This window comes from Pteropus medius, unplaced genomic scaffold (genome assembly GCF_902729225.1).
Source record: "Pteropus medius unplaced genomic scaffold, Ma_sr-lr_union100, whole genome shotgun sequence".
NCBI lineage: Eukaryota > Metazoa > Chordata > Mammalia > Chiroptera > Pteropodidae > Pteropus > Pteropus medius.
In genome coordinates, this window is record NW_024354911.1 from 14,940,224 (window position 1) to 14,967,014 (window position 26,791).

Here is a 26,791-nt window from a genome sequence, read left to right on the forward strand (position 1 = left end):
AAGGGGAAAAAAGTACTTGTGAAAATATTCCTGGCATGGAATTTAATATTAGGAACTCAAATATAAAGCATCCTGTCTAATAACAGTGCTACTAATATAAAAATTTCAAGAGTTTTCTGTAAGAATTTATCATAAAAATAAGATTAACAAAGGTAAATATTAATAAAAACTATTAATATATTTATGATTTATCAATACTTATATAAAGAAGCATTACACTTATTAGAAGTTACCAACCAATGAACTGTGTTTCAACAATTTTTAAGTTGTTTGTTTTAAAATAGTGATTAGTCTTTAAGCCAGTTCACTCACACTCATACACACACAAAACCCCAACTCATAATGAACCCAAAGTAAATAAAAGTAGTAGTAGTCCTGCTTACCACTTCTAGCTCTTTTAATACCTAATTTATTGTGCCATTAGTACGTGCCAGAAATTGTCCTTAAACCTTTACAGGTATTATCTTAACAACTCTATAAAAAGGGTACTATTTACAAACACATACACACACACAGACACAGACACACACAGACACACACACACACGAAGAACAGAGAAACTAAATAACTGGACCAAGGCATAGAGCTAACTCCATCATACTGTATTACCCTGCTGTTTCCACAGGGTATCATTAATAACGCTCAAGAAATATTTATTGAAAACCACGGAAAAACACATTTGGAGTGCTAGCTATGGATATCTCCCTTTCTTCATGAACTTTAAAGAGGAACAAGATAAAAAAACTAAGGAAATTCTACAGGGCAGCAGTAAACGTTTTATATTCTACATACTACATTACCTATTGCTTAGAAAGCACTCCCCAGGTCAATCATTTCATAGATATTATAAGAAAATAAAAGTCATCACCTTAGGAAAAGCATAACAGTTTAATGAGCTTGGAGATGGCAGTGTTTTTACAGACTGTGAAGATTTAAAATGGCCAGAAATTCTCTGATACCCCTCCCACTGAGAGGTAAAGTCTATGAACCCTCCCCTTGAATTACGGTGGGCTTATTAACAATGGAAATTTTACCATGAAAGAAAACGCAATGATATAACTAAAAAACATTCACATCTTACTTCACATATTTAAAGCAACAACGTATCAAGCTTCTACACTATTTCACTCCTCTCAAATATTAGATTTGGAAAAGTGCTAGTAATGTAATATATCAGTAGTAAAAAACATCAATCTAGCATCTAGAAAATGACTGAATCTAAATTACACTGCATGTAGGCAAGAATTTTAATTTAACATTTTACTAGTACTATCAACTCTATATTCTATTCTGAAGAAAACATAGTGGTATAATTTATTAAATTTGAGTAGTAAATATTTTCATTTAAATGTAAGAATGAAATACATAATATTTTGGGAATCCAAAACATTTCAAAGTAATAAATGAAATTACAACGTGAACAACATACATACAGCTAGGATTCTACTCAGCCTTCCATCCTTGCTTTGAGTATCTACAGAAATTTTTCTTTGAAATTTTAAACATTATTCATTGAAATTCCATAATCAATCATATATTTTTGTCCAAAAGATACACTCAAAAGTATTTCTTTCACTTGAAATAAATCCCTTTTATGTCCAAATTGTATTATCTTTCACCCTAACCTAAAAAGAAGGGCTCATTACTAGGTTTATTGATAAAAACCATAAAGCTACTATCATTTAGTCAAAGAGAAGAGGATAAAGTCATGCTCTCATGGAGTTACATTTAATGTGAGGAAGATAAAATAAAAAGTAAGTAAATAAAGACAATCATCAGAGGAGAATAAGGGCTATGAAGAAAGAAACATAAAGCAAGATAAGAGGACAGGGAGTAGCAGGTATTGTTTTAGTGAGGCTAGCCAGGGAAGGGTTCTTTGAGGCATCATTTGAACCTAGGCCTAAATTAAATGAAGGACTGAACCTTTTACAGGGGAATACCATTCCGGCCAGAAGGGGCAAGTACAAAAAGCCCTGAAATACAGATGCACTTGGCATGCTAAAGATCATCAAGAAAGCCAGTGTGGCTATAATGTAGTGAAGGAAAAATAAAATAAATAAGCCAGATATGGTAGAGTCTTGTAGGCCATGACAAAAGCTTTGGATTAAATTCTAAGTGTGATTCCAAGCAAGAGAATGACGATGCTCATTATTTATGTTTTAGAATTGTCCTGCTGCTGAAAACACAGAGCAGGAAGTTAAGAGTATAAAGAGAGACACCAGTCATGATGCTACGGCACCAGATACTAACTTATGATGGCTTAGATCAGAGTAGTATAGGAGGTGGTGGAAAGTAGTCAGATTCAAGATACAGGAAGACTGACAGAATTTGAAGGTAGAATGAATATGGGATATAAAAGAGAGAAGTCAAAGATGGCTTGATCAGCTGCCCTGAGCAACTCAGCCATTTACTAAGACAAGGAACAGATCGGCAGGAGCAATTTACACAGTGAAAAGAAATCGGTTTTACATATATCAGAGATGCAATTAACGAGTAGGGTTCAATTTCAGGATGTCCACCCAGATTCCCTGACCGAGTCTGTAGTATTAGAAAGTTTAATTAACAATAATCTGTTAACTATTTAAAAGAAGTTAAAGAGGGTTTTGTGAACTAGCTTGCAAAGCCAAAGTCCAAGATCATTTACATTTTCTTCCTTGAAGAAGGTGTTTCAAGATCAAATAACTTTCTTAAAAAATGAATTGATAAAATATAACCCAGTAATAAACTGAGAACTTTGCATAATCATATAAATTGAATATGCAACATTTTTAAGCAATTTTACTTGCCATTCAGTAGAGTTATCAACATAATTTTTATTACCTGTGAAGTGTCATTTCATTTTCTTGATACAGTTCAGTCATTACTTTAAGTTTCTGCTGAAGCTTTTGATTCTCACTTTCAAATTGTTCATTTTCGGACTGCAAAGATGCTTGTTCAGTCTGGAGATTTTTAATATATTCTATAGATAATTTTTAAAAGTCACAAAGGAGTAAATATTTTGAGTTGCATATTAACACTTCATACAAATAAAAATTACTTAAATGATTAATAAACAAAATTCTTTCTAACAACAATAGAAAATCTGTATGGTATTTTTTTTTTTCTTTTTCCCCCTCTTTTAATTCCCCGCTCCGCCCCCACTTCCACCTCTGACCTATGGATGTTGCCGTTTCCCCTTAAGAACTGAATCTCTGAAGGCGGGGCATCTCCTCCCATACGCTCGCAGCGTGCACCTGAGGGCTGGCGCACCCCGAGCCTGGTCCGTGGCTCCACTTGGGGCGGGAACCCAGGACCTTCTGCATGTAAAGCAGATGTGCTAACCACTACATTATGGAGCCACCCTCCTATATATTTTTAAATTCACATCTGTTGACTTAAGCTTTAAGCCATTACCAAGAACAGTCATTTAATAGACATTAATGTTGGATATTATTGCTATTAAAACTGAATCAATCTTATTAAAAAAATAAACCAACACTTAGATCATTATATTTTTGTATTTCTATTTTAACTATTTTGTTTCAAATCCTCTATCTCTTAAAAGAGAACTGTAAATAATGAGCAAAGAGGAGAAGCAGTTTAGAATAAAACTTTCATGTTATAAATAGAAAAAATTGATTGTAGAAATTCCTTTTTTGTGACCTATTAAAAAAAGAAAGTTAAATTTGGAAGGAGGGTACAGGCAGACATAGAGTCTCCAAATACTAGCTTTAGAAAATAATAAAAATTTGCCAAGCAATTTTATTAACAAATGGGGTAACTGATGAGCAAATCCTTGGTATTCTGGCACTTACTGAATAGTTCCTCACTGAGAGTCTATTAATATACTAAAATACAGCTTCCTTAAAAGAGAGCTCCATATCTTTTCCTCCTGTGATGCTCCCATAGCTTTTAGTAATATGTATCACATACAACAAAATTTATTTTTAAGTTAATGTTACTTTTCAAAATCCAAAATAATCCAAATATCAATATCATGTATAAGGCTATACTCTTGTTTTTAATAATATGATTCTTTGGTGGTTCAACCTTTTCAAAAAGTGTTTTATTATAAATAAATACAGTTCACTATTGTAGAAATTTTTGAAAATACAGATTGTAAAAGTCAAAGAGAAATCTATCTATAATCCCATATTCAAAGATAATTATTGTTGACATTTTAGTATGTCCTTACATTCTTTCTTTATGTAAATGGTTATGGTAAAATTCTTTTTTTTTTTTACAAAATGGGATGTTACTTATATCAACTATACCAGCAAAATAAATAAAAATGTTTTCAATGAAAAAAACTTCAGTTCTACAGGTCTAACATCATTCTTGCATGTGCTACTACGCATGTACATTAAAGGAGAAAACTATACTGTAAAAATTTGTAAAATATAGTAGTACCACTATAAAAGTCAATTTTGCAATTTACAAAGATTTTGAAAATTTTAAGTTTTAATTTGCTGCTTTCTAATATCTCAAACCATAGACATATAATACTAAAATTCAAAAATAAGTATGGTTTTACATGTTTTTTAAAATAATTTCATTACTTTAATTTCATATAAATATGGAGGAACAGATAAGGCTTTACTAACAACAAAAAAAAAACTCAGGACTAATTTTTCACAAATAAGAAACAAAATTTATTTAAAATCCTATCAAATTGGATTTTCTCATAATTGATTCAATTTATGGTACCATTCTCTATAAGGAGATGTATTTATTTAGGAAAACTTTAAAAGTATATATATATTACCCACCTGTAAAATCTTCCTTGGTTTTATCTACTTCAGATAACTGAGTATAAATTTGGTTTCTTTCTCCCTCTAGGGTTTTTAAAGAAGCATTTAACTTCAAAGAATGGGAAAAGGAAAAAAGCAACATTAATCAGTTACACCAAAAAAAAAATCTCACTTTGGTGAAATTATTGCCTAGAATGTACAAACTAACAATGCAGTTTCCATCTCAGAAAGTCAGCAAATTCATCAATAGTTGGAAATTTCAGAACAGGGATAGAGAAGATCTGTGATGGATGCTTAAACAGTGCTATTTTCATTCTGCTTACTTTTAAAACATAAGTTTGATTAAAGCAATCTTCAAACTACATTACCAAGACTTCTCACAGATCAATAAAGATCAGGATACCACTACTAGGGTAGAAAAGAGAAAGAATAAACCAGAAGAAAAAGAACCTATTATTTACTTCTCAAAATAGGATATGGGGCAATAGAGACAAGAAAATACTGAGACTAAAGGAAGAAAAATGCTCAAGAGGGAAGTATGAGAGAAAATAAATGTTTTTAATATGTTGTTTAGACAAAAGAAACGAATATAGAGCTTGAAAAGTTTTGTTACCATAAATTCTAAAAATTAACAATATGAATTACTAGTTGGTATAAAAAAGAAAAAAGCAATTGGTGAAGATAAGTATGATCACGTCTGAAAATTCTAATGTCATATATTGTAACTATAAAATGGACTTTAAAGGTAGTTACTAAGGACATAGGGATTTAAACCATGTTCTAGTTCTTTATTTTTTTTATTTATGTAGCAATGCAAACCTTAGCAGCATGAATCAGTTTCTTCAAACCTCCTTTTAGTTGATTATCTATAATAAAAAACAAAAACATAACAATAAATTAGGGGGAAAATGCAATGTCACAATAGACATCCAAATGATTTTATTAGTTTACTCAATTAGAGCCTTATTATCTCTCTTCTTGCTACAATAATGAATTTGATATAAGACAGAATGGCCTTGGATTTGGATCTGCTCCCAGGAAGTTAAACAATAAAAGCGCTGGAAGTACCATAAAATCATGTAACAAGGTTCTTGACCACTCCAAAAACAGAGTTATAACAGAGATTTGGTACTCACCTAAATATAGTCCACAGTCTCAACTATTCTTACAATCCTTCACTATACAAAATATTGAGTGTAATTATACTCCAAATTAAAATAACATTAAACAAGCATGAGTGTCTCACTAGAAAAATAATTATTTCTTAGAAAATAAAGCAGAATTGAAAAAGTACAAACACAACTATATGTATTTACTTTGGAAATATAATTTTCTTCCAATTCATTAATGCTATCATCAAAGAAAAATGTTTTTAAAACATATCTTCTCTTCCTTAATAACTTTGTTAATTATGCAGGGGTGGAGGGAGGAAAAAAGAGAAAGGACACAAAAGTCTGAAGGACTACCATTATAGAAAACTAGGTGAAAGATAAATAAGATCTCTCCGTACTCTTTTTGCAACTTCCTGTGAGTCTATAATTATGCCAAAGTTTAAAAAAATTTAAGTCAAAGGAATTGGTTTGAGAATATTCAGTAGCTATAGTGAACTTAACTTTTTCCTGAGTTTCCAGACTACAACCAACAACAGCAATAACCATTTGGATGGCCGACAATAAAGTACTGTAACCATATGAATCACCTAAGTAAAGCAACAAAAAAACTATCCTGAGGTACTCACTTATAAAACATTCACCTTTTTTCAAACTATTCTCTCATCCATTTGATTTGCTTACAGTACAGGGAAAAACAGGCATTATAATAATTATGATGCAATGTGAAAATTACTATAATGAAGATACAGACAATATATAAAAAGAACAAAGAGGAAGAAGGCTGTAAGTCTGTCTGAGGAGTTGGAGAAAGATTACTGAAAAGGCTATATTCCAGCAGAAGCTTAACTATAAGGGATGGTGAGAAATGGACAGAGTATTAGAGAAAGATGGACAAGATGGGCCAAAGCACAAGTGTATAAAGAACATGGTATACATGGGGAAATAAAAGGAAATACAAGAGCTGGTCATCATTTTTAGCAAGAGAATGAGGCATCTGATACCTAAGTGCGCACCATTTTCTGAATCACTCTTCATTTCCAATTCCAAGTTATCATCTGTTATATCTTCTCCAAGCACAGCAGCCCAATCTTTCATCTTTAGCAAGCGTTCAGTCAGAGACTTGACATTTAGCAAAGAGGGGAAAAAGGAGGGTAATGACTTATGTTAACAATTAACAACTTCTGAGTATATAGTTGTACTTTAAAAATCAAGGCACATAAATAACAGTACATGAGCTCTTATTCTCTACCGATATTGATATGTAAATACTCCAAAAAGATTAACATTTACTGACTATTAAATTCTTAAAGTTAAAAACCAAAACCAGTTATTCCTAAATCAAATAGAATTCTTGATAATGGCCCATTTTTGCTAAATATATCATGACTATAAAGTAACAAATCATTTTCTTATATGAGATTTCTCACATGCTGCAAATAAGAGTGGCCATTAACATGAGCATATATTTCGTGTGAAGTCAAACTAACCTGCAAGGGAGGTTCATGATATATGAAAAGATCGAATTTCACAGATTCAATTTATTCAAGTAAACAACTAGCTGGAGGGTTCAGGTGACATAAAGAAAAAGAAATTATAAAAGAGAATCTGAATTGGAGCATTAGAAGTTTTCCAACAGTACTTTTTGAATTTTATTGAATAAAGAAAGATTTTCTAGCACTACGGATAATAAAATGACTGTGCCATTTACTTCTGTGGAAGGACTCAGCTAAAAATCCATTCTTCTCTACAATTTCCACCCTTCGATCAGCTCCCTCTAAGCACAAATAACATGGCCTATAGCTTTGAGTAGAGTTTGAGATTAGCATCTTATTCTTGTTCTGTTTCGGAAAACTCCAAAGTCCTTTAGTAGAGTAAATTTAGGCAGAAAAAAAATAAATAATGTGCCAAATTATGAATACAACTTCTAAAGATGAAATCTTGAAAACATTCTTAGTAACAACATAAATGGCATAAATGCATATTTTTCAAGATGATAACATCCACTTCACTGTAGATTACAGAACGTTAGTTTTACATCTTATTGCTTGATCCTCATAGCCAAGTATGTTTGCAGCTTGAAAGTATAAGATTTAGAAGAGCAGGCAGGAAAGAGGTTAGGAGGGTGAGACAGAGAGTAGGAAAAAGTCAACAAATCTGAACAGTAATATCAATTATTGTATTCCTATTAGAGCCAAGTTTCAATTAGATTTAAGTATTCATCTCTGTGAAAGTATTAACCTAAGTATTAAAGATATTCAACCAATACATATAACTTCATCTGTCCAATTTCTAAAATTCTTTCCAACCTCTTCTTATCAACAGAAGTAGATGGCTGTCTAAAGACAAAAGTAAAATCCATTATTCTTTTTCTTCATTAAATACCTAGGCTAAAATACAAAGGAGAGGAAAAGAGGGATAAAAAAACATATGAAATGTTGATATCTGTATACTACAAATCTGTAACTCTTCAAGGAGCATTTGGCAGCACAGATGATAATACTAATACAAATTGCAATGTATGCCGAAAAAGTCTTCAAATCGGGCAAAATAAATGATCAAAATAAAACTGCTAAAAACAGAAATTTTCAAATTTCAAAAATTAGTATAAAATTCTAGCTAACTCGGTCACTAAAACCAGGGCCATTTACCTTGATCTGATTTTCTTTATCATATAGAACTTGTTTCGCATGTGCTTTGGAGTCTTCAAGAATCATTTTCTGTTTATTAAGTTCACTCACTTGTTCTTTCCATTCTTTAGATTCCTGTAAAAGCTAAAATTCAAACCCAACAAAAAAAGAAAAACAACTCATATTACCTTACCATCCTTATTTATTTAAGTTTATCATTGATAACTTTAAAAAGAAAACCAATACAGTCTATGGCCATGCTACCCTGAACAAGCCCAATCCCATGTGATCTCAGAAGCTAAGCAGAGTCAGGCCTGGTTAGTACTTGGATGGGAGATCAGCTAGGAAGACTAGGTGCTGCAGGCGTAAAAAATAAAAAAAATAAGGGATTGTAAACTGACAAGGTCCTTGTAATCTGTGAGATCAACCAAGGGTTGCCTCACCTAAAAAATGAAAAATAAAAAAAAAAACAATGCAATGTGTTGCTAAGAAGGAAGGGAGGAAAAGAATAAGGGATGGAATGAAAGAGAGAGAGAGGGAAAGAAGGAAGGAAAAAAGGAAGAAAGGAAGGAAAGAGGGAGGGAGGGAGGGAAGGAAGGCTCCTATTTTCAAAGAACCTTCAAAAGAGTGGTAATATGAAATAACAGACACTTTAACATTCTTTGACTGGTTGACGTAATAAATTTATATCAAATAAAAAGTTTTCTGACACATTTATGTCTGTTAGATTTGGTCATTCCTTACAGTTCCTTATATCCCATATAACATGCCATATCTTACTTTATTAAAATTTTTCCTACATAAGGAGGACACCAAGGGACACACAGGAGATTGTCCTGTTCTCATGCTCTCCAAGAAAAGCTCATTCTTGCCCTTAGCATGGGTCAGTCATGAGTATGCCCAGAAGATTTATAATTACATATTCACAAGATGAAGAATCCCTATACAGTACAAACCTGTTTCTGGCCTTCCTGAAGTAGAGAATTTTCACTCAAAGCATCTTTTATAGCTACCTTAAGTCGTTCTTCATTCATTTTAAATATTTTGAAAGTTGTTTTGGCCTAAGTAAAATACAACATATTGAGTTTATAACAGTTTAATACAATAGCTTTTTTATACATACTCTCTATAACATGGACTTAAAGTAAAAAACACACCAACGTTAATAAGAGAGGTAACACGGCATAGCAGAAAAAAAGCTGGCCTAAAATAATGGGTCTGATATTAACCTGCCATGTGACCTTGGATCTTGATTTAAACTCTTGTAACCTTCTATGAACTACATAGCAAGTTTTGTTAACTTTTTAGTCACTGTCTCTTACCAGAATTTAAACTTTATGAGAGTTTTTCTGTCAATTCTATCTACTAATGTTAAGTGCCAAACATCTTCAACAGTGACCAGTACATAGCAATAGCTCAATAAATAAATCGTCCAATAAAAAATTCAACTTTCCTGAGGTACCATGTATAAAAAATATATACCTAAGACCCTTATATCTCAAATTCTAATATTATATATTATTTTTAATCATAAAATAAAATTGAAATAATTTTCAAAAGCAACAAACCTATTAGACTAATTCAACTTACTTCAGCTACTTGCGATTTGAGGGATTTTGATTCATCTTCTAGGGACTGTATCCTTTTTGAAATATCTACCATCTAGAAAGACAGTATCAATCAATAAACAAGTATTTACTAAACTCCTCCGGTTTCCAAGATGCCACATATATTAGATATATTGTTAACCTAACACTTTCCTCAAAAAGTTGAGGGCTCAAATTAAGAAATCTGCTCAGCCATATGCTTAAAGAAATTTTATATGAAAGTTACATAATAGTATTTTATCTCATCTTTAATATTACATTTAAGTTATATAGGCTCCAGATAAGTCCACTAATGTCATATCTCACTAAATAATTTTATACACATCAAAACCTTCCTTAAGACAGATTTTAAAATAGGATGACAAATAAAGTTAAAATGTTCTTAACATAGCTTTTGAGTGATAAAATAAAATCTACTATGTATGTGATTATTCAACTTAAATTATTTATGTGAGCTACTTCCATAGCATGTATAGAAAATTTCTTTAAAAATATGCAGGAAACTTAACGTGATAATAATAACCTTGAGCAAATGAAAAGAGCTAGTAAATCTGGAAATTTTTACTCTCTACTTCACAGCCTTCTGTATTCTTTGAATTTTTTACTGTGCACATAATACTGTAACTGATAGCATATTAATTTTTTAAAATTCAGTAACTTTCTTTTTCTTATAGTCTTCTCAAACACAAGAGCCTTACCAATTCATCTTGTTCAGAATGTTTAGATTTCTCTTCTTTTAACTTTTTTTCCAGAAAGAGTATTTCATCCTCAAGTTCAGATTTGGACAAGTTCAGCTTTTCATAGATGGCCTAAAAGAAGAAGCCAATTTTATAAGACGAACATAGGAATTTTTCATTAGGGTAAATCAGGGCATAAGTATAATCAAACATACATGCTATAAGTTAAATAAGTTTAGTTTATTTCTTCATTTATAGAACATTGAAATAATAGCAATTCTAATAGTGGTCAGCAAACTTTCTCTATAAGGAGCCAGAGAGTAAATATTTTAGGCTTGCAGGCCATGCAGTTTCCATCCCAATTACTCAATTATGCCTGTGTAGTGAGGAAGCAAAAATAATATATAAATGAATGAGCACAGCTGTGTTCCAATAAAATTTTATTTACAAAAACAGTTGGCAAGCCCAGAGTCTAGTTTGCCAACCTCTGCTTTAAAGCATTATGAAGGGGAAAATGAGAAATAAATCCACTTTAATATAATTAAAGACAAAATAAAAAATAAATTCAAAAACCAATCAAGATTGCTTCAAAATAATATTCTATATTAGAATAATATTCTATTCCAATAATATACTATAGAATATTATTTTTCTGTGACCTTCTGAATTAAAAATGATTAGTTATTGGATTATTCCAATTGGATATTAAATATAATAAACATACCTCTGATATTTGGGATCCTTCAACAAACTTGTTAAAAAAAAAATAAACCAAAATTCAAAGAATTTAATGCAAGCCAAAATAAAACAGAACAAATACACACTATATTATAATGGTTAAAAACTTATTTATATATATTTCCCCAAATTTTACTATTTGATTATATGAATTCCAACTTGAATCAAATTACTATATTGTTTTGATTTTATCTACAGATTCAACCATCAAGTTTTTTATATTCAATTATATTTACCAATCTTGAAAATAAACACTATGTTTTTGAAAAATAATAAAATTAGAGAAAAACTTCCAAATGTCCATTTTAAAGAAAAATTTAGCAAATCTTCATGCTAGATTACGTGATTTAAATGCCTTGATAATAAACTGGTGTTTTATTTTATCCATAATACCACCAAGCTTGAGTAAATGTCTTTGCATTCCAGTGTTTGCTCTTCTGTTAGCATGTAAATGCCTTTTTAAATTCTTTTTTAATCAAACTACTAGAACAATAGTTACAAGAGAATATCAACAAAAAATACATATAACAATTTCAACAAGTTCTTGAGTATATTAACAGGTAACAAATGAAAGAAAAGATTAAATTTATTGTATTTGGAATTCAATTTTCACTTACTCTTCATTCTACTAGGAAATTCTGAATCTGACTTTCTGATGATTACAGACATCGGTGACTGAGAACTGCCAAGCTGGACTGAGTAAAGACATGCGCCAAAGATACAAAGTCCATTGTTTTCTACTTTAATGTTAGTAAGCTTTTTACAACACTTCCATCTCAAAACGGTAGTAAGGCACTCCCATTACCCTAATCTGTTGTAGTTTAGCTAAATGACAAATTATTATACTTCCCTTCCTTACTATTACCCAAATCATACCTGGCCCAGGAGGGCCAAGTATGCCTACCTCTTCCAAATTCTACATTCATCACATCATGTTGGCATCTTGAAATTGGTCACAGTCAGAGTATTTATACAACAGAACTCAGCAAAATAAGGCCTCCTGCTTTTCAGAGAGCCAGTTGTTAAATATTTACCAGCACACCACTGCTTATAATAAAAATCTCTGATCTAATTCTAGCCAGCTCCTAATATAATGGGGATGAAGTAAAGGCAAGTACTGACACAATATACATAATCTGTGGTTGCCAACTATTGCTAAATTTATTTTTAGAAATCCTATTTTTCTTTCTGTAGCAAAGTGAATCAAAAAGAAAAAAATGGCCACAAAAAAATAATACATTTCCCAGGAATTAAAAATGAGCTTCTATAATGCCTAGATTCTAGTGAACCAAAGGTGCCTCACTCCAAACAAGTTAGCGACAAGAGCTCAAATATTTAAAATATTTTATGCTACTTACTAATGTTCTATTTCCTATATTTAACCTTTTCTTTAAAAAAGTTCAGAGAAGCTCTTTCACATTTCCTTTGAAATAGTTTTGAGAAGATGCATTACTTTTTAAAGTTTGTGTAATTTAGTAAGAATCTTCCCCCAGCTTTTATAATTATACTATTGGTTTTTACCTCTAAACTTTGTGCTTCTGTCGACTCCTTCTCAAAGCTGGAATCCTTTAAAGATGACTCTAAGCCTTCATACTAAAATAAAGCAACATTGTGAGTAAAAACTCTACAAATTTTATTCCAAGTTTTATCTGGATAGGTGTCTAAGAAGCAGACATAATCTACTTCCACAGGTACGTTAAATTTACTTGGATTTACTTAGCTTTAAGTTCTTCCAATATGATCACAAAAACAAACAAAGCCAGGGCAGCTAACACATCACAACCCTCTAGATTGGACAACAAATGGCAGAACTTCACACATAAGCTTAAGAGAGCTATCCAAAGTCTACCTATTTATTAAAGATAAATTTATACTTAGTAGCCATTAGAAATTTTCACTTCTAATCCAAATTATACAACAAATAAAGTAGGGAATATAAAATGTTTAAAAGATAAAGAAAACAACCAAGGATAATGTAAAATAAGGACAATGAAACATACAATGCTATAGGATTTAGCAAAATGCATTTACTTCAATGCTTTAAAAAAAATAAGTGATTACAGAGAAGACCAGGTTGTTTTGGATCAACCTTCTTGCTAAGAACAGGAAAAAGAGCTGGACAAAAATACTGAAAAACAGGATATCTGTGGAGGTCTCAAAATTTGGAGTTCAAATTTGGAGAAGACAAAATTTGGAGTTCAGGATCTGACGAGTAGGATGAGCCATGGAGCTCAGGTTTTAGGGTGGGACTCTGTTGTAGGATGAATAATGACCTTCCCAAATTCCACCCTAACCCCCCAAATTTCCAGATGTGATGAGTTAAGGATCTCGAGATAGAAAGAATATGTAGAATTATCTCGGTGGGCTCAATATAATCCCAAGGGTCCTTATAAGAGGAATGCCAGGGGATAAAAGTTAGGAGAGAAGATGATTTGAAGATGCAGGCAAAGAACAGAGTGATGCAGCTATGAGCCAAAGAATGTGAGTATCCTCCAAAAGGTGGAAAAAGCTAGAAACAGATTCTTTTCTGAAGCCTCCATGAAGAAACAGACTGCTGATACCTTAATTTTCGCCCTATCTGTCTGGTTTTAGACTTCTGATCTCCAGAACTATAACTGAATAAGTTTGTGTTACTTTATGCCACCAAGTTTGTGGTAATTTGTTACAGCAGCAATAGAAAACTAATACCAACCCACACTGGCCAACTTATAAGAAAGTCTAAACTAGAAACAGACTAATTACTTTAACTGAGGCCAAAGTTTCTAAACATCTCAATCTGTGAGTAAGTAATCTATGATTTCAAATGTCCTAGCCCATCTGCCTATGAGAAGCAATAGTAAACCCTCACTTAAGAAAGACAGTATCATCCATAGCATCAAAATTATCCATGCGATTTTTGTTATACTATTACTGATACTCAACATAAAATAACCTGGTATTCAAGAAGACAAGATTTGACTGAAAACCAAGGGAAAAAGCCAGCAAGAAGCAGACTCTCAAAGGACACAGATAATGGCGTTCTCAGTCAGACATTGGCTATAATCAAAAAGACAAATAAGTGTTGGGAAGGAATGTAAAGAAACTGGAACACTCACATACTGCTGGTAGGAATGTAAACTGGTACGGTCACTATAGAAAACAATTTGGTAGTTCTTCAAAAGTTAAATAGACATCTAGCAATTCCACTCCTAAGTATAGACCCAAAAGAATTAAAAACATACATCCACACAAAAATTTGTGCATGGCAGCAGCCAAAAAGGAGAATAATCCAAATGTCCATCAACTGACAGATGGATATATAAACTGAAATATAAATAGTGTTTGGCAAAAAAAATAAATACGGATACTTGCTACAACATAGATGAACCTTGAAGACATCACATAAGGTATATTTATAGAAACAAAAAGTAGGTTAATTGTCTAGGGCTTAGAAATGGAGGAGATGGGGCAAAAGGTGCTGTCTAAGGGGTGTAGCATTTCCTTTTGGGGTAAAAAAATGAACAAAATTTATTGTGGTAATGGATGCACAAGTCTGTGAGTATACTAAAAGGCACGCATTTGTACACTTTAAATGGGTGAATGTATAGTATGTGAATAATATCTCAACAAAGCTGTAAAAAAAAACTACTATTTACAATAGTTTTAAAAATCATCAGATACCAGGGATTGAATCTAAGAAAAGATTTAAGACCTCAATCCAAAAATGTATAAAACAATGTGTAAGACCTCAATCCAAAAATGTATAAAACAATACTGAGAGAATTTTAAGAAGACAAAAATGGAGGGATATACCATATTACAAAGATAAGAACTCAACATTATAAAAATGTCCATTCTCTCCAAATTGATCTATATATTCAATGTAATCCCAATCAAATTCCAAGCAGGCTATGTGCACGTGTAAACTAATGAAATGATTTAAAATTTATGTGGAGAGATAAAATGCCAAGATAACCAAGACAATCTTGAAGAACAAAAAACTTGGAGGTTTACACTGTCAGATATCATGACTTGTTATAAAAATATGATAGATTAAAAAAACATGGTTGACATGAAAATTTAAAAAACAGACTAACAGGACAAAAGATATAGATACAGACTCAGACATATACAGTCACTTGATTTAAGATGACACTACAGAACAAAGAGATGGTCTTTTCAATAAATAGCACTGATTAATTCAACATCCATATGAAAAACTCTGAATCTTGACCTCCAAATCACACTACCACAGATTCAATTCCAAGCAAAGACTAATTAAATTTGAGCTGAAGTTTCTCCCCCACACACAGAAATTCATATGCTGAAGCCCCAATCCACAGTATGAATTTGACTATATTTGGAGATAGGCGCTTTAAAGAGGTGATTAAATTAAACTGAGGTTGTTAGGGTGGGCCCTAATCCAATGTGACTGATGTCCTTCTGAGAGAAAAAAAGTTGGACAGAGAAATACCAGAAACAGGCACCAGCAAAGAGGAAAGACCATGTGAGGACAGGGAAAGAAGACAGCAATCTTCAAGCCAAGAAAAGCAGCTAGAAAGAAACCAAACCTGACAACACCTTGATCCTGGACTTCCAACCTCCAGAACTACGCAAAAGTTAATTTCTGTGTGTAACTCACCAAGTCTATGGTATTTTGTTATGACAGTCCTAGCTAACTAATAAAGACTAAATGAGGAAAGTAAAACAATAAAGTTTCTAAAAGATAAGAATGTCTTCGTATCCTTGAGCAGACAAAAATTCTGCACTAGGAAGCAAAAAGCAGTCATCATAAAGACTGACAAATTAGACTACGCTAAAATTAAAAACTTCTGCTTACCAAGACACCATTTGAAATAAAAAGGCATAGTGGAAGATATTTGCCATACATATATCTGACAAAGGACTCATATCCAAAACATAGAAAAAAATGCTATGTATCAAAAACAAAATAGATAATCGTACCTTTAAAAATGTAAAAGGAAACAGAAAACTTCATAAAAAGAACAAAATGGCCAAAAAACATATGAAAAGGTGCTTAACCACATTAGTCAGGAAAAGGGAAATTGAAATCACAAGACACCACTATGCACCTACCACAACAGTTAAAATTAATAAGATAGGTAATATGAGGAGCAACTGAACTCTCATACTTTGCAAATAAAGCATTAATAAAGAAGTATAAAGTCCTCTGACGCTAACATGAATGTTAACATTTTCAAAAATGTCTTACCTCTTTTTGAACAAGGCTAAATTTTTCAAGTAGTTGACATTTTTCTTCGATTAGTGTAGAAAGTTCTACAGCAAGCTTTTTCTCTCTTCCTAAAAATTAAAAAAAAAGTGAAACTATGAAAACGCTTATTCATAAAGACATATGTACCCCTATGTTCATTGCAGCATTATTTACAATAGCCAAGTCATGGAAACAACCTAAGTGTCCACTGACAAATGACTAGTTAAGGAAGATGTGGCACATACACACATACACACACATATGCACACACAGTGAAATACTACTCAGCCATAAAAACATAACAAAATACTGCCATTTGTGACATGGATGGATCTTGAGAGTACTATGCTAAGTGAAATAAGCCAGATGGAAAAGGACAAATAGTATAATTTCACTCATATGTGTAATATAAAATAAAAAGTAACAAATGAACAAAACAAATAAAAATAAACTCACAGATACAGAAAACAGAATGGTGGCTACCAGAGGGGAAAGAAGGTGGGAAGAGGATGAAGTGGGTGAAGGGTCAAATATATGGTAACAGAAGGAAACCAGACCTCAGGTGGTGAGCATACAATAGAGTACACATATGTCAAATTATAATCTTATACACCTAAAAATCATATGTCATTAATCAATGTTACCTTAATAAGTTAATATTATCACATGTAAATTGTTTTAAGTTTTAAAATTATAAATGATTTTAAATGGTGAGATCTAAAGTAGAAAAAAAGAGCTTACCCATGTAAAGCCGGCTTCTAATCTGAAAAAAATTTTAAACAAAATTACATTAAAAGAAATATACATTCGAGTAAATCTAATTTAATTTACACTGCCAAATTAAAAATAACATTTTTCTATTGCCTTAGTATGAATATAAGTTAGCCAAGTGTTCTATGTTCAATGAGATAAATGCTACATATTAAAGTTTCCCTATTGAAGGTTCACATTGTATATCAGCATATTAAAGGCTCTGAAATAACTGTATCTTAAAAATACCTATTTTATTTAGCCCACTGTTCCTCAAACATATTTGACCCTAAAACAAACTATTTCAGGATGCCCCTATTATCTCCTTCACCTAGTGCTAATATTCAAAACAACACAATTTGAGAAATGTTCCAACTTCTCTCTCTCAAATAATGAAGGAAAAATTCCATGTGTAAGGGGATCAGGTTTAGGGTTGAGGCAATATAAGCAAATGTAAGAAACAATGGGGACTTAAATTGTCTACATAAGATGTATAGAGATAAAATTAAAAGACAATTGTAAAGTCAAGGTATAGTGAAAGAGGTAAAGATGAGGAATAAATTAGTTAACTGAACCATAAAAGTGAGGAATTATCTCAAAAGGTAACAGGAAAATACAAAAAAAATATTTGGGAAAAAAAGTTAAAACATATAAAAGTCTTAAGTGTTAAGGGCCAACATCTAAAACATAGTAGTCCCAAAAAGAGAAATAAAAATATAAAATGCAGAAGAAATTTCCTGGAATTAAAAAAAAATGATAAAAGATCTCATATTAAGAGATTCCAGAAAATTCTAAAGAAGAAATAAAATTTTTTCAAACCTAGACACATTACGTTGAAATAAGAATATCAAATTAAAAGATTCTTAAAGCTTCCACAGAGAACAGATCAACTACAAATAAGAATCAGACATTAGACTTTTCGATAAGTAAAATTACATGTAAAAAAAACAAGGAAGCGAGGGTTTTAAAGTATTAAAAAGAACTTTAGACCTAAAATGGTTATATCCAACAAATTATCATTCCACTGTGAGGACTTAATTCAAATATCCTCAAGCATTCCAAATAAAGTCTTAGAAGCTTTGCCATACAAAGACCCACACTAGAACAATCTTAAAAGAAGTATTCAAATATGGGAAGAATTAAATCCAGGAAATCCTGTAAGAGATATGTCAATAAAGGGTGATCAAATATCTTGGTAATATTTTTTTGTAGTCTTGAGGGAGGGGGCAGGGATGGAGGAGAAAGTTAAGAACAAAGACAAGAAAAAGAGAAATATATCCAGAACGAAAATTTTAGATTATAACAACATTATGAGGTTAGAAAGTGAAAGAGACCAGGGGATATGAGAGCATGCTAAGGTCCTTATCTTCTTAGTAGGAAGATGTACTATTAATATAAAGAGAATTAAAAGAAACATATAGAAAGTAGAACAAATTAATAAACTAAGCTGGAAGAAACTAATCCAAAATATCAATAATCATAGGTAGACAGACTAAACTCAAGTGAAAAAACAAAAGTTGTCAGATTAGATATAAAAGAAGTTACACAGGACACACATTAAGTAAAAGACCAAAGAAAGGTTAAAAAGTATGAAGATGAAAAAAGACATATCAAATATCAACCAAAAGAAAGTCGGTATGCCTATGTTAACATCAGATAAGAGACTTTAATAAGACCAAAGCATCACTTGAGTTATAGAGGGTCACTAGATCATTGATAAAAGGTTCAATCCACCAAGAGACACAGAAATTCCAAACACGTATCCCACAAAATACGATCAAAATATGTAAAGCAAGATTTGACAGAACTATGGAAAGTGATAAATCATGAAAGAAGAATTTAGCCCACTTCTCTTCATTCTTGATAGATGAAATAAGCAAAAAAGAGCAAGAATACATAATACATGAACAAGACAAATTAGTCATTTAACTCAAGGGGAAGATACAGAATAATATACATATATCTGTTTTCAACAATAATCAATGGAATAGAATTAAGAGTACAGTAAAGGTCTACATGTATATGGAACTCTAATACCTAACATGGCAGATGAATAAGGAAAGGAGGGATTATTCAATAAATAAATGTGAGAAAAATATGTATATAAGGTGAGAAAATTACACTGAATCTCTATCCCATATCAGACAAAAAATTGCATTCAAGATGAATCAAGGACTTAAGTGATTAAAAGCAAAATTTTAAAATTATGAATATCTATTCATCAGAAAACACCTTAAGGAAAATGAAAAGCTATTTCATAGTGGGATGTTTGCTATACACATAATCACCAAAGACAGCATCAAGAATAGATAAAGAATGCCCGCAAATAAAAAACAACTACTCAACAGAAAAATGGGCAAAAGACATAAACAATTATTTCCCAAAAGAACAAATACATACAGCTAGTAAATTTAGTAAAAGATTTCAATATCATAGTGATCGAGGAATTCAAATCAAGACCATGATAACACTCCACTTTATACTCATTCAAGTGGCAAAATAACAAGTGTTGGAGAGGAGAGAAATCAAATAGATCCCTAGGACCTCTTATATATTGCTGGTACAGGTGTGAACTGGTACAGAAAATTTGGAAAAGAATTTGGCATTATCTTTTAAAAGTAGAACCTCCACATATCCTATAACCCAGTAATCATACACCTAAGTATATTCGCAAGAGAAGCTTAAAAGTATACAAGATACGTATAAGAATATTATACACAGCAGCACTAACTGTAACAAAAAATAACTAAAAGAAAACAAATGAACTTTAGCATATTCTTATAATGTAATAGCCTAGAGTAATAAAAATGAAAAAAATTAAACCTCATCCAAAAATATAGATGAACCTTAGCAATATAGGATGGGGTAAAAAAGTTTCAAAACATGATATATGGGATGATACCAAGTAAAATTACATACTATACTTTTGAAGAATAGATGAAGATATGACCAAAAACAATTTTTTTAAGGCATGGGAATAATCAACACAGAATCCAGAACAGGGCTACCTCTAGTACAGAGAGAAGTAGGGGGATGAAATGAGGGAGGATCACCTAAATAAAAGTGATAGTCAATGTTTTTGTTTCCAGGTTAGGTGGCAAACTCACAGATGTTTAGTATACTGTTAAAAACAAACACAAACCAAAATCAATCAATCAATCATTAATAAAGGAAGAGTTTTAGTATTAGTGTAGAACATTTCTACAAAGAAATTCTTTAAAATTTTACGCTTAAAAAATTCCTCTAAATCCATATTGTTTCTAGTAACAGTAGAAACATAACTACAACTTAATTTGTTTCCTTAAAACGAAAGACATGTTTCTCATATTATTTGTTCTAGCTGAAGATAAAATGAACATTCTCTTACTATACAGCATTGGTTACTTACCGATCGAAAACTTCTCCACAAAAACAAAAAAAAAGCAAAAAATCCAACAGTAGCTGCACATATCAGCAATTCCCCAGGCAAACCATAGGGAGTAGGACCTGGTCTCATATCTTCAGGCAAAGCTGCCACAACCTTCAAGACAAAGAAAATTAACTTTTTAAAATATACTTTTTATCAAAAGTGTTGATGACAAACTGCTATGCACTGAATGTTTGTGTCCCCTCTCACCCCAAAATCTGCATGTTGAATCCTAATCCCCTGTGTGATGGTATTGAGAAGCAGGGCCTTTCGGAACGATTAGGTTATGAGTGCAGGCCTCATGAATGGGATTAGTGCCCTTATAAAAGAAGCCACAGAAAGATCCCTTGACCTTTCCACCATGTGAGGTTACAAGGAAGGAGACTATGAACCAGGAAGCATACCCTCACCAGACACCTGATTTGTGACACTTTGATCTTGGCCTTCCCAGCCTCCAGAACTATGAGAAAAAATTTTAAGCTACCCCGTCTATGGCATTTTTGTTAGAACAGTCCAAATGAACTAAGACACAAACCTAAGTACAAGTTTATATGTAAACACTATTAACATCCTTTTCATGAAATGGGCTGCCAGACGAACACCAAACAAAAGGTATCCAAGTATATTTTTTTCTGGCACCTTTCAAACACTATCACCAAGTGATTAAAAACAGCAGCATTGTGAAACGCAATGATTTTCAAACTGGGGTTCTACAAGATGCCTCAGAACTTCTGAGGATGAGAATAAGAGGAGAGTAGACCAAAGAAAGAAGCTGAGCTCAGGTGCTCTAAACCTTATTTCAACCAGTTTAGGTTTTACCTACAGAGTATATTGGGTTCCATATAAGATTTCCCTACAACAGGAAAAATGGATCTGCAGCTTAAAAAAAAAAGAAAGTTTGAAAACCAGTGATAAAGCTGTGGCTCCCTTCTTTTATCTGTAATGGGAATAATGCTGTTTGAACATGCAAGGTAGGTACTCAATAGAGGTAACTATTTCTATTATTTCCCTTTCAAAGACCATGATCCTGTACTCATGGCCTTTCCACATTATTCCTGGTCAGGTCTTCTGCACAAAACAGTTTAAGGCTTTTGCAGTTGCTTCAGTATTTCATCCTTCTCTGGGTCAGCTTATATTTCATCCTTACCCAATGAGGTTATTCTTTCCTTTGTTACCAGAACTCAGGTATTATTTAACAACATAGAAAAGAGAAAGGCTAGGAAGAAAAAAAAAAAATGTCCTTTTACGAACAACCAGAAGTCTGATCAGGTTTGATTCTTTCCAGTGTTCAGTTCAAAACCTCTGCAGAAAAATCTTCCTTTTTTAGGCCTTTTGCACCTAGAATAACCCTCTTTAATGTCTATTCCCCATCCAAAATCTTGTTTTATAATTCTAATCCATATATGTACTCTTTCCAAATTGCTATTTATTGTTCCTTAATCTGTATTAAATAAACTTGATTATATCTCTTCTAAAAAAAAATACCCCCTACCCTGATCTCTGCCCCCTCTACATTACCCCAGTAACCAGTTCACAGAAATATGACATCACTAGAGCCAATCAATGATTTTAAAATATATATATTTCTGCCTCTGAAAAAAGAGGCATCCAATACACAATAGTAAAGAAAAAAGTTTTCTTTATATATTCTCCAAGAATCTTACTTTAAACTATTTCAAAATATCAAATGCATACTTCAAAAATCTAATAATCAGTATGATTCATTGACAATGTCACAACACTTTAGGCAACAATTCTAAAAGCATCTCTCAGATCAAACATGTAATTATCTTTAGTACAGTGATATTTCTTAAATTCATTAGCATTTATCAGCCCTCTAAAAGAAAATAGTAAATTCTAGGTTAAAGTCTTGAGTTGGTTGGATCTGGTGGACTGAAGAATTGCAAATAATCTGAGTCTCCAAAATTCATCTCAAATCCATTGCTCTAGTTTTAATTATTCTGGCTCTCTCGTGGAGATTTTTCACTCTTAAATTTTAAGTACAATATAACACTCTATCTCACAAAAGTATAGAGAGAATAACCAGACTCATCAAACATCAATAAATATAATGAAATATACAATTACACATATTTGGTAAATTGGTCCTAAATTTTAGAAGTGATGGGTAACCCTTCCTAAATAAGGTAGTGATTAACACAGAATACTTAAAACCTATTCCACTCCCAAACATGAGTATTAAAGGAGTCCTAAACCAAGTATCTTAAAGAATTAACAAATCAAGTTGACAGAATACTCTAGTGTTAAATTAAAATTGTTTTTCATTTAACCACAAATAAGCATGACATCATAAAAACAAAATATTAGAATGTCAACATATACACCTTGAGAATACTTGATTATAATGCAAAGTTCCATTAAGGGTATACCTCCAAGATATAACACTTGAAATATAATTTCTCCTTTACATTATTAGTCATGCTAAAAAACTGAGAATTTTTCCCCCTGTAATTTAGTAGTAAACCACCAAAGAGTTTAAAAGAGGGACTGACTCACTCATTATTCACAAACAAGTTTGATAAAAACTATTGTTAGTATGCCTCTTGATTTTCATAAATGAAGACTGGTGACCATAAAAAGTAATAATAATAATTCTCCCTTTAAAAAAGGATCAAAAGAGCTTTAGGGTCAAATGGTCTAAAAAGAGCTAAGGCAGAATTAGTTTGGCCTGAAATAAGAATTGCAAAATTAATAATTACCTCATGAGAAGCTGTCAATATTCAATCAGTCATCCATCCACCCATCCATCCATCCATCTATCTATCCATCCATCCATCTATCCATCTACCCATCCACTAATTCCACATTTATTAACAAATTATATTCCAGAAACCTTTAAAAAACATACTCTCCTTTTAATCTTATCCATTTTCATGGTTTCAACTACCACTCTGATAACTCACAAATCTGTGACTCCAACTCTTAGTTTTATAATACTGGTTTATTGGACAAATCTAGTTGGATATCCTAGAGGGGTCACCATACAGAAGGACCATCTGTTAGTCCGTGTTCTATGGAAACAGGGAAACTTTTGCATATGGTTATGTTCTGTGATGGGGTGAGGGAGGTGGTCATTCCCAAAGCCAATCATACAGATAAAGGGAAAAGACCTCTAAAAGGAAACCACTATTTGATCTTATGCTGATAAACCCCTATTGCTACTTCAGTCTTTCTTTCTTGGGACACAGACCTTGAGAAAGGTAGAGATGGGTACTAAAATGGTGCCTACCACATAAAAACATGCCAGGCCTAAAACAGGACAGAGCCTAGGAGCCTGGAGAGGAAGGCCTATTATATGTAAGCTGAATTGTCTTTACTTTATTTTCTGTGGTTTCCTTTTTTTAGTATACAAACATTTAGCAAAGGTTTACTTAGTAAAGGTTTACTTACATGTTTCAGTCTTGCTTCAGTTGCGTTATGAGGAATAAAGCTAAGCCTAGAGTGCTGAATAAAAGCACAATGTGTCTCCAGCACCTACATTACCTGGAATCATCTTCAGCAAGCATCATTGCATATCACTCCCTGAGCCTACCTAACACTCTAGTAATACAGGTCCTGGTTTACTGCAGATATCATGCTGTTTCATATCTCCTAAAATATTCCTGAAAGGTTTCTGTAAAAACAAGAAAATGTAATCTCTACCACTCCTCAATTTCCCTAGCACTTGCTATGTATGCTTCAGCATGCACTTCAGTTTCTACTTTGTACTACTTTGTCTTGTCTCCTTTAATAGCATACCAGTGGCCCAAACTGTCTTTGTCCATTTAGAATCTCCACAGAACTATCAAACACACACACACACACACACACACACACACACCCCGAAAACTTTTTTTAACAAGAAACCAAATCAGTACTTTTTGATTTACCTAACAAGAAACCAATAATCCTAACTGCCTCAATATTTAAAAGCACTTTAAAAAATTTTTAACGCAAAGTTTAAAACTCAGCAACATAAATGCCCCTAAACATGTCCACAAAGACAGCTATAAACACTTAGAAAAACCCCTGCAACATGATCATAAACTGAACCACAAAATAAATTTTGAATAGTAGTTTAATGTCTTCAAATTTTACGTGAATACGATCTTTTACATTGACAAGACACAGAAAGAAGCGAAGAACAATCTCACTTATGGTAAAGCACCTCAGAAAAGCATTCTTTATTAAAAGGAAATGTAGAATGAGAACCCCAACCCCCCATCCAGGCTTAGGTGTCCTTTCAGGACAAGGAAAAGTTTCACCACTAAAAGGAATTCATTTCGGAAGATCAGTCCTTAAGTTTGTTACAGTCGGGGGAACCATGTGTCACTGACTTGTATTCATAATAAATAGCATAACAGAAAAGCTAATTCGTGTTAGGAATCGGGAAACATTTAACATACCTTTGCAAAGTCCCACTAAGCAAATGCTCTCTTCACCTTCCTCATCTGATCCCCTTCCACCACAAACACACACACATACCCCCCAGAAAAAGACCGCCCAAGCATCCTACGAACCTGGCTACTGCCTCGGGCCGGAGCCCAGCAGCAACTGAAGACTGGCTTCGGAACCTCCGATCACTGCCACTCAGACCCCAAAACCAAAGTCTGCTGCTTCCTTCCCTGGGCGGCTTCCGCGACCCCTGGGCCAAGTAACCCTGATCGCGCCTGGACTCACCCTGTGTAGCTTCTCCAGGACCAGCCCCAAGTACGGCTGAGGGGCAGCCTTGGACCCCTCCATGTCGCCAAGGCTGCCTCGGCTGTGGCGGCCCCAGCCACGGCCTGGCCGAGCCACAACAAGCCGCAGAGAACACGCAGCGCTCGGTCCGGAACACAAATCCGCACCCGGCAACCGGAGCAGACCACTGCGGAGCCGGCTGCGGGGGGTTGCTGGAGGGAACGGCGCCCACGGGCTCAAGCGTCCAAGTTGCCCCCGCCCCCCGGGAAGCCTTGGCCCCCTACGTTACGCTTTAAATCCGGAAGGTTCGAAGATCTAAGCCAGTCCCGCACAAGCCCGCGACTTGTCATCTCCTCGCCTCCCCACCCCTGGGTTTGGTTTCTGCCAGGCCGCGGCAGCGAGGCGGGGAGGCGGGGACGCCTTAAATTTCCCCACCTTCTTCGCGCGAGGTTCGTAGACGTGTCCTGAGCGCTCTCTCTTAAAGGGCCCTACGCTCTACCTGGCGAGCCTACCCACCTCTGGAAGTCGAGGGACTTGGGGATGAGAGAAGGGAATTCGGCCTCAGTACTGTGCTGCGGTGTGGACCGCACAGCGCCGAGGGCTATGGCGGCAGCATTGAGGCGTCTCCTGCGACCCCTTCGGCGCAGCCGGGCGGGTTGAGCGCTGCGCTCCCCCTCGGTCCAGAGGTGGGCACCAGGCCCAGCCCCAATCCCCAGCGCTTTCCTCGCGCAGCCCCGCGAGAGCCTGCTGTCTGCACCGCACGGAAGTCTTTCGTACCCTGAGGGACCCCGCCGCTCCAGGAAAGTCAGCCGCCGCCTTCATTCCAATTAGAAAATGGTCTGCAGGGCCTGCTGCCCCTGTGTGTCTTGCCAACCGTGTCCGGACTTTCGGACTTTGGACAGGAAGGCATCTTGGGTCAGCTGTGGTCTGGGCAAAGTTTAACCTCTCCCACGCAAGAGAACATCAATTGAGTCTCCTCTACCCAGCAGAGGGAACGAGGAGGTTACTCATTTTTACTTGAGTTACCTGGGCACCTAAACTCCATGAGCTCCTAGTTACCCAATTGCTAAATTAAGCTCTTGTGGACTTTGGCTGGACAAGTGCTGTTCCTCTGAGAAGAGAAGCTAAAAGTAGCACCTTGCCCTTTAAATGTAGGACCCTATTTTTAGGTCTGTTGAATAAAGTACAAGGGGCTGGATTTGTTCGTGAGAGATGGTTTTAGCTGACAACGGTGTAAAGGATAAGCTATCTC

At 33.8% G+C, this 26,791-nt stretch overlaps 1 protein-coding gene and 1 pseudogene across 17 annotated transcripts in view; one reads left to right on the top strand and one right to left on the bottom strand.

Moving 5' to 3' along the window:
* The window catches only part of MIA2 (MIA SH3 domain ER export factor 2), a 79,844-nt gene that overhangs the window by 33,480 nt on the left and 19,573 nt on the right, over positions 1-26,791 (bottom strand). For 4 of the 17 annotated variants that reach the window (XM_039856752.1, XM_039856750.1, XM_039856766.1 and 1 more), the window contains 12 exons: positions 20,842-20,973; positions 17,445-17,466; positions 16,704-16,792; positions 13,013-13,084; positions 10,775-10,885; positions 10,060-10,131; positions 9,426-9,530; positions 8,491-8,613; positions 6,844-6,961; positions 5,550-5,596; positions 4,749-4,839; positions 2,821-2,959 (listed from right to left, as the gene is read on the bottom strand). In XM_039856752.1, coding sequence (XP_039712686.1) covers positions 2,821-2,959; positions 4,749-4,839; positions 5,550-5,596; positions 6,844-6,961; positions 8,491-8,613; positions 9,426-9,530; positions 10,060-10,131; positions 10,775-10,885; positions 13,013-13,084; positions 16,704-16,792; positions 17,445-17,466; positions 20,842-20,973 — 1,121 coding nt within the window. Of the gene's footprint in view, positions 1-2,820; positions 2,960-4,748; positions 4,840-5,549; positions 5,597-6,843; positions 6,962-8,490; positions 8,614-9,425; positions 9,531-10,059; positions 10,132-10,774; positions 10,886-11,477; positions 11,505-13,012; positions 13,085-16,703; positions 16,793-17,444; positions 17,467-20,841; positions 20,974-25,379; positions 25,905-25,974; positions 26,000-26,055; positions 26,234-26,316; positions 26,467-26,791 lie in introns of those variants that run through there. The other 13 variants (XM_039856751.1, XM_039856748.1, XM_039856757.1 and 10 more) reach the window with 11 other exon arrangements.
* Positions 8,717-8,835, top strand: LOC120597977 (uncharacterized; annotated as a pseudogene).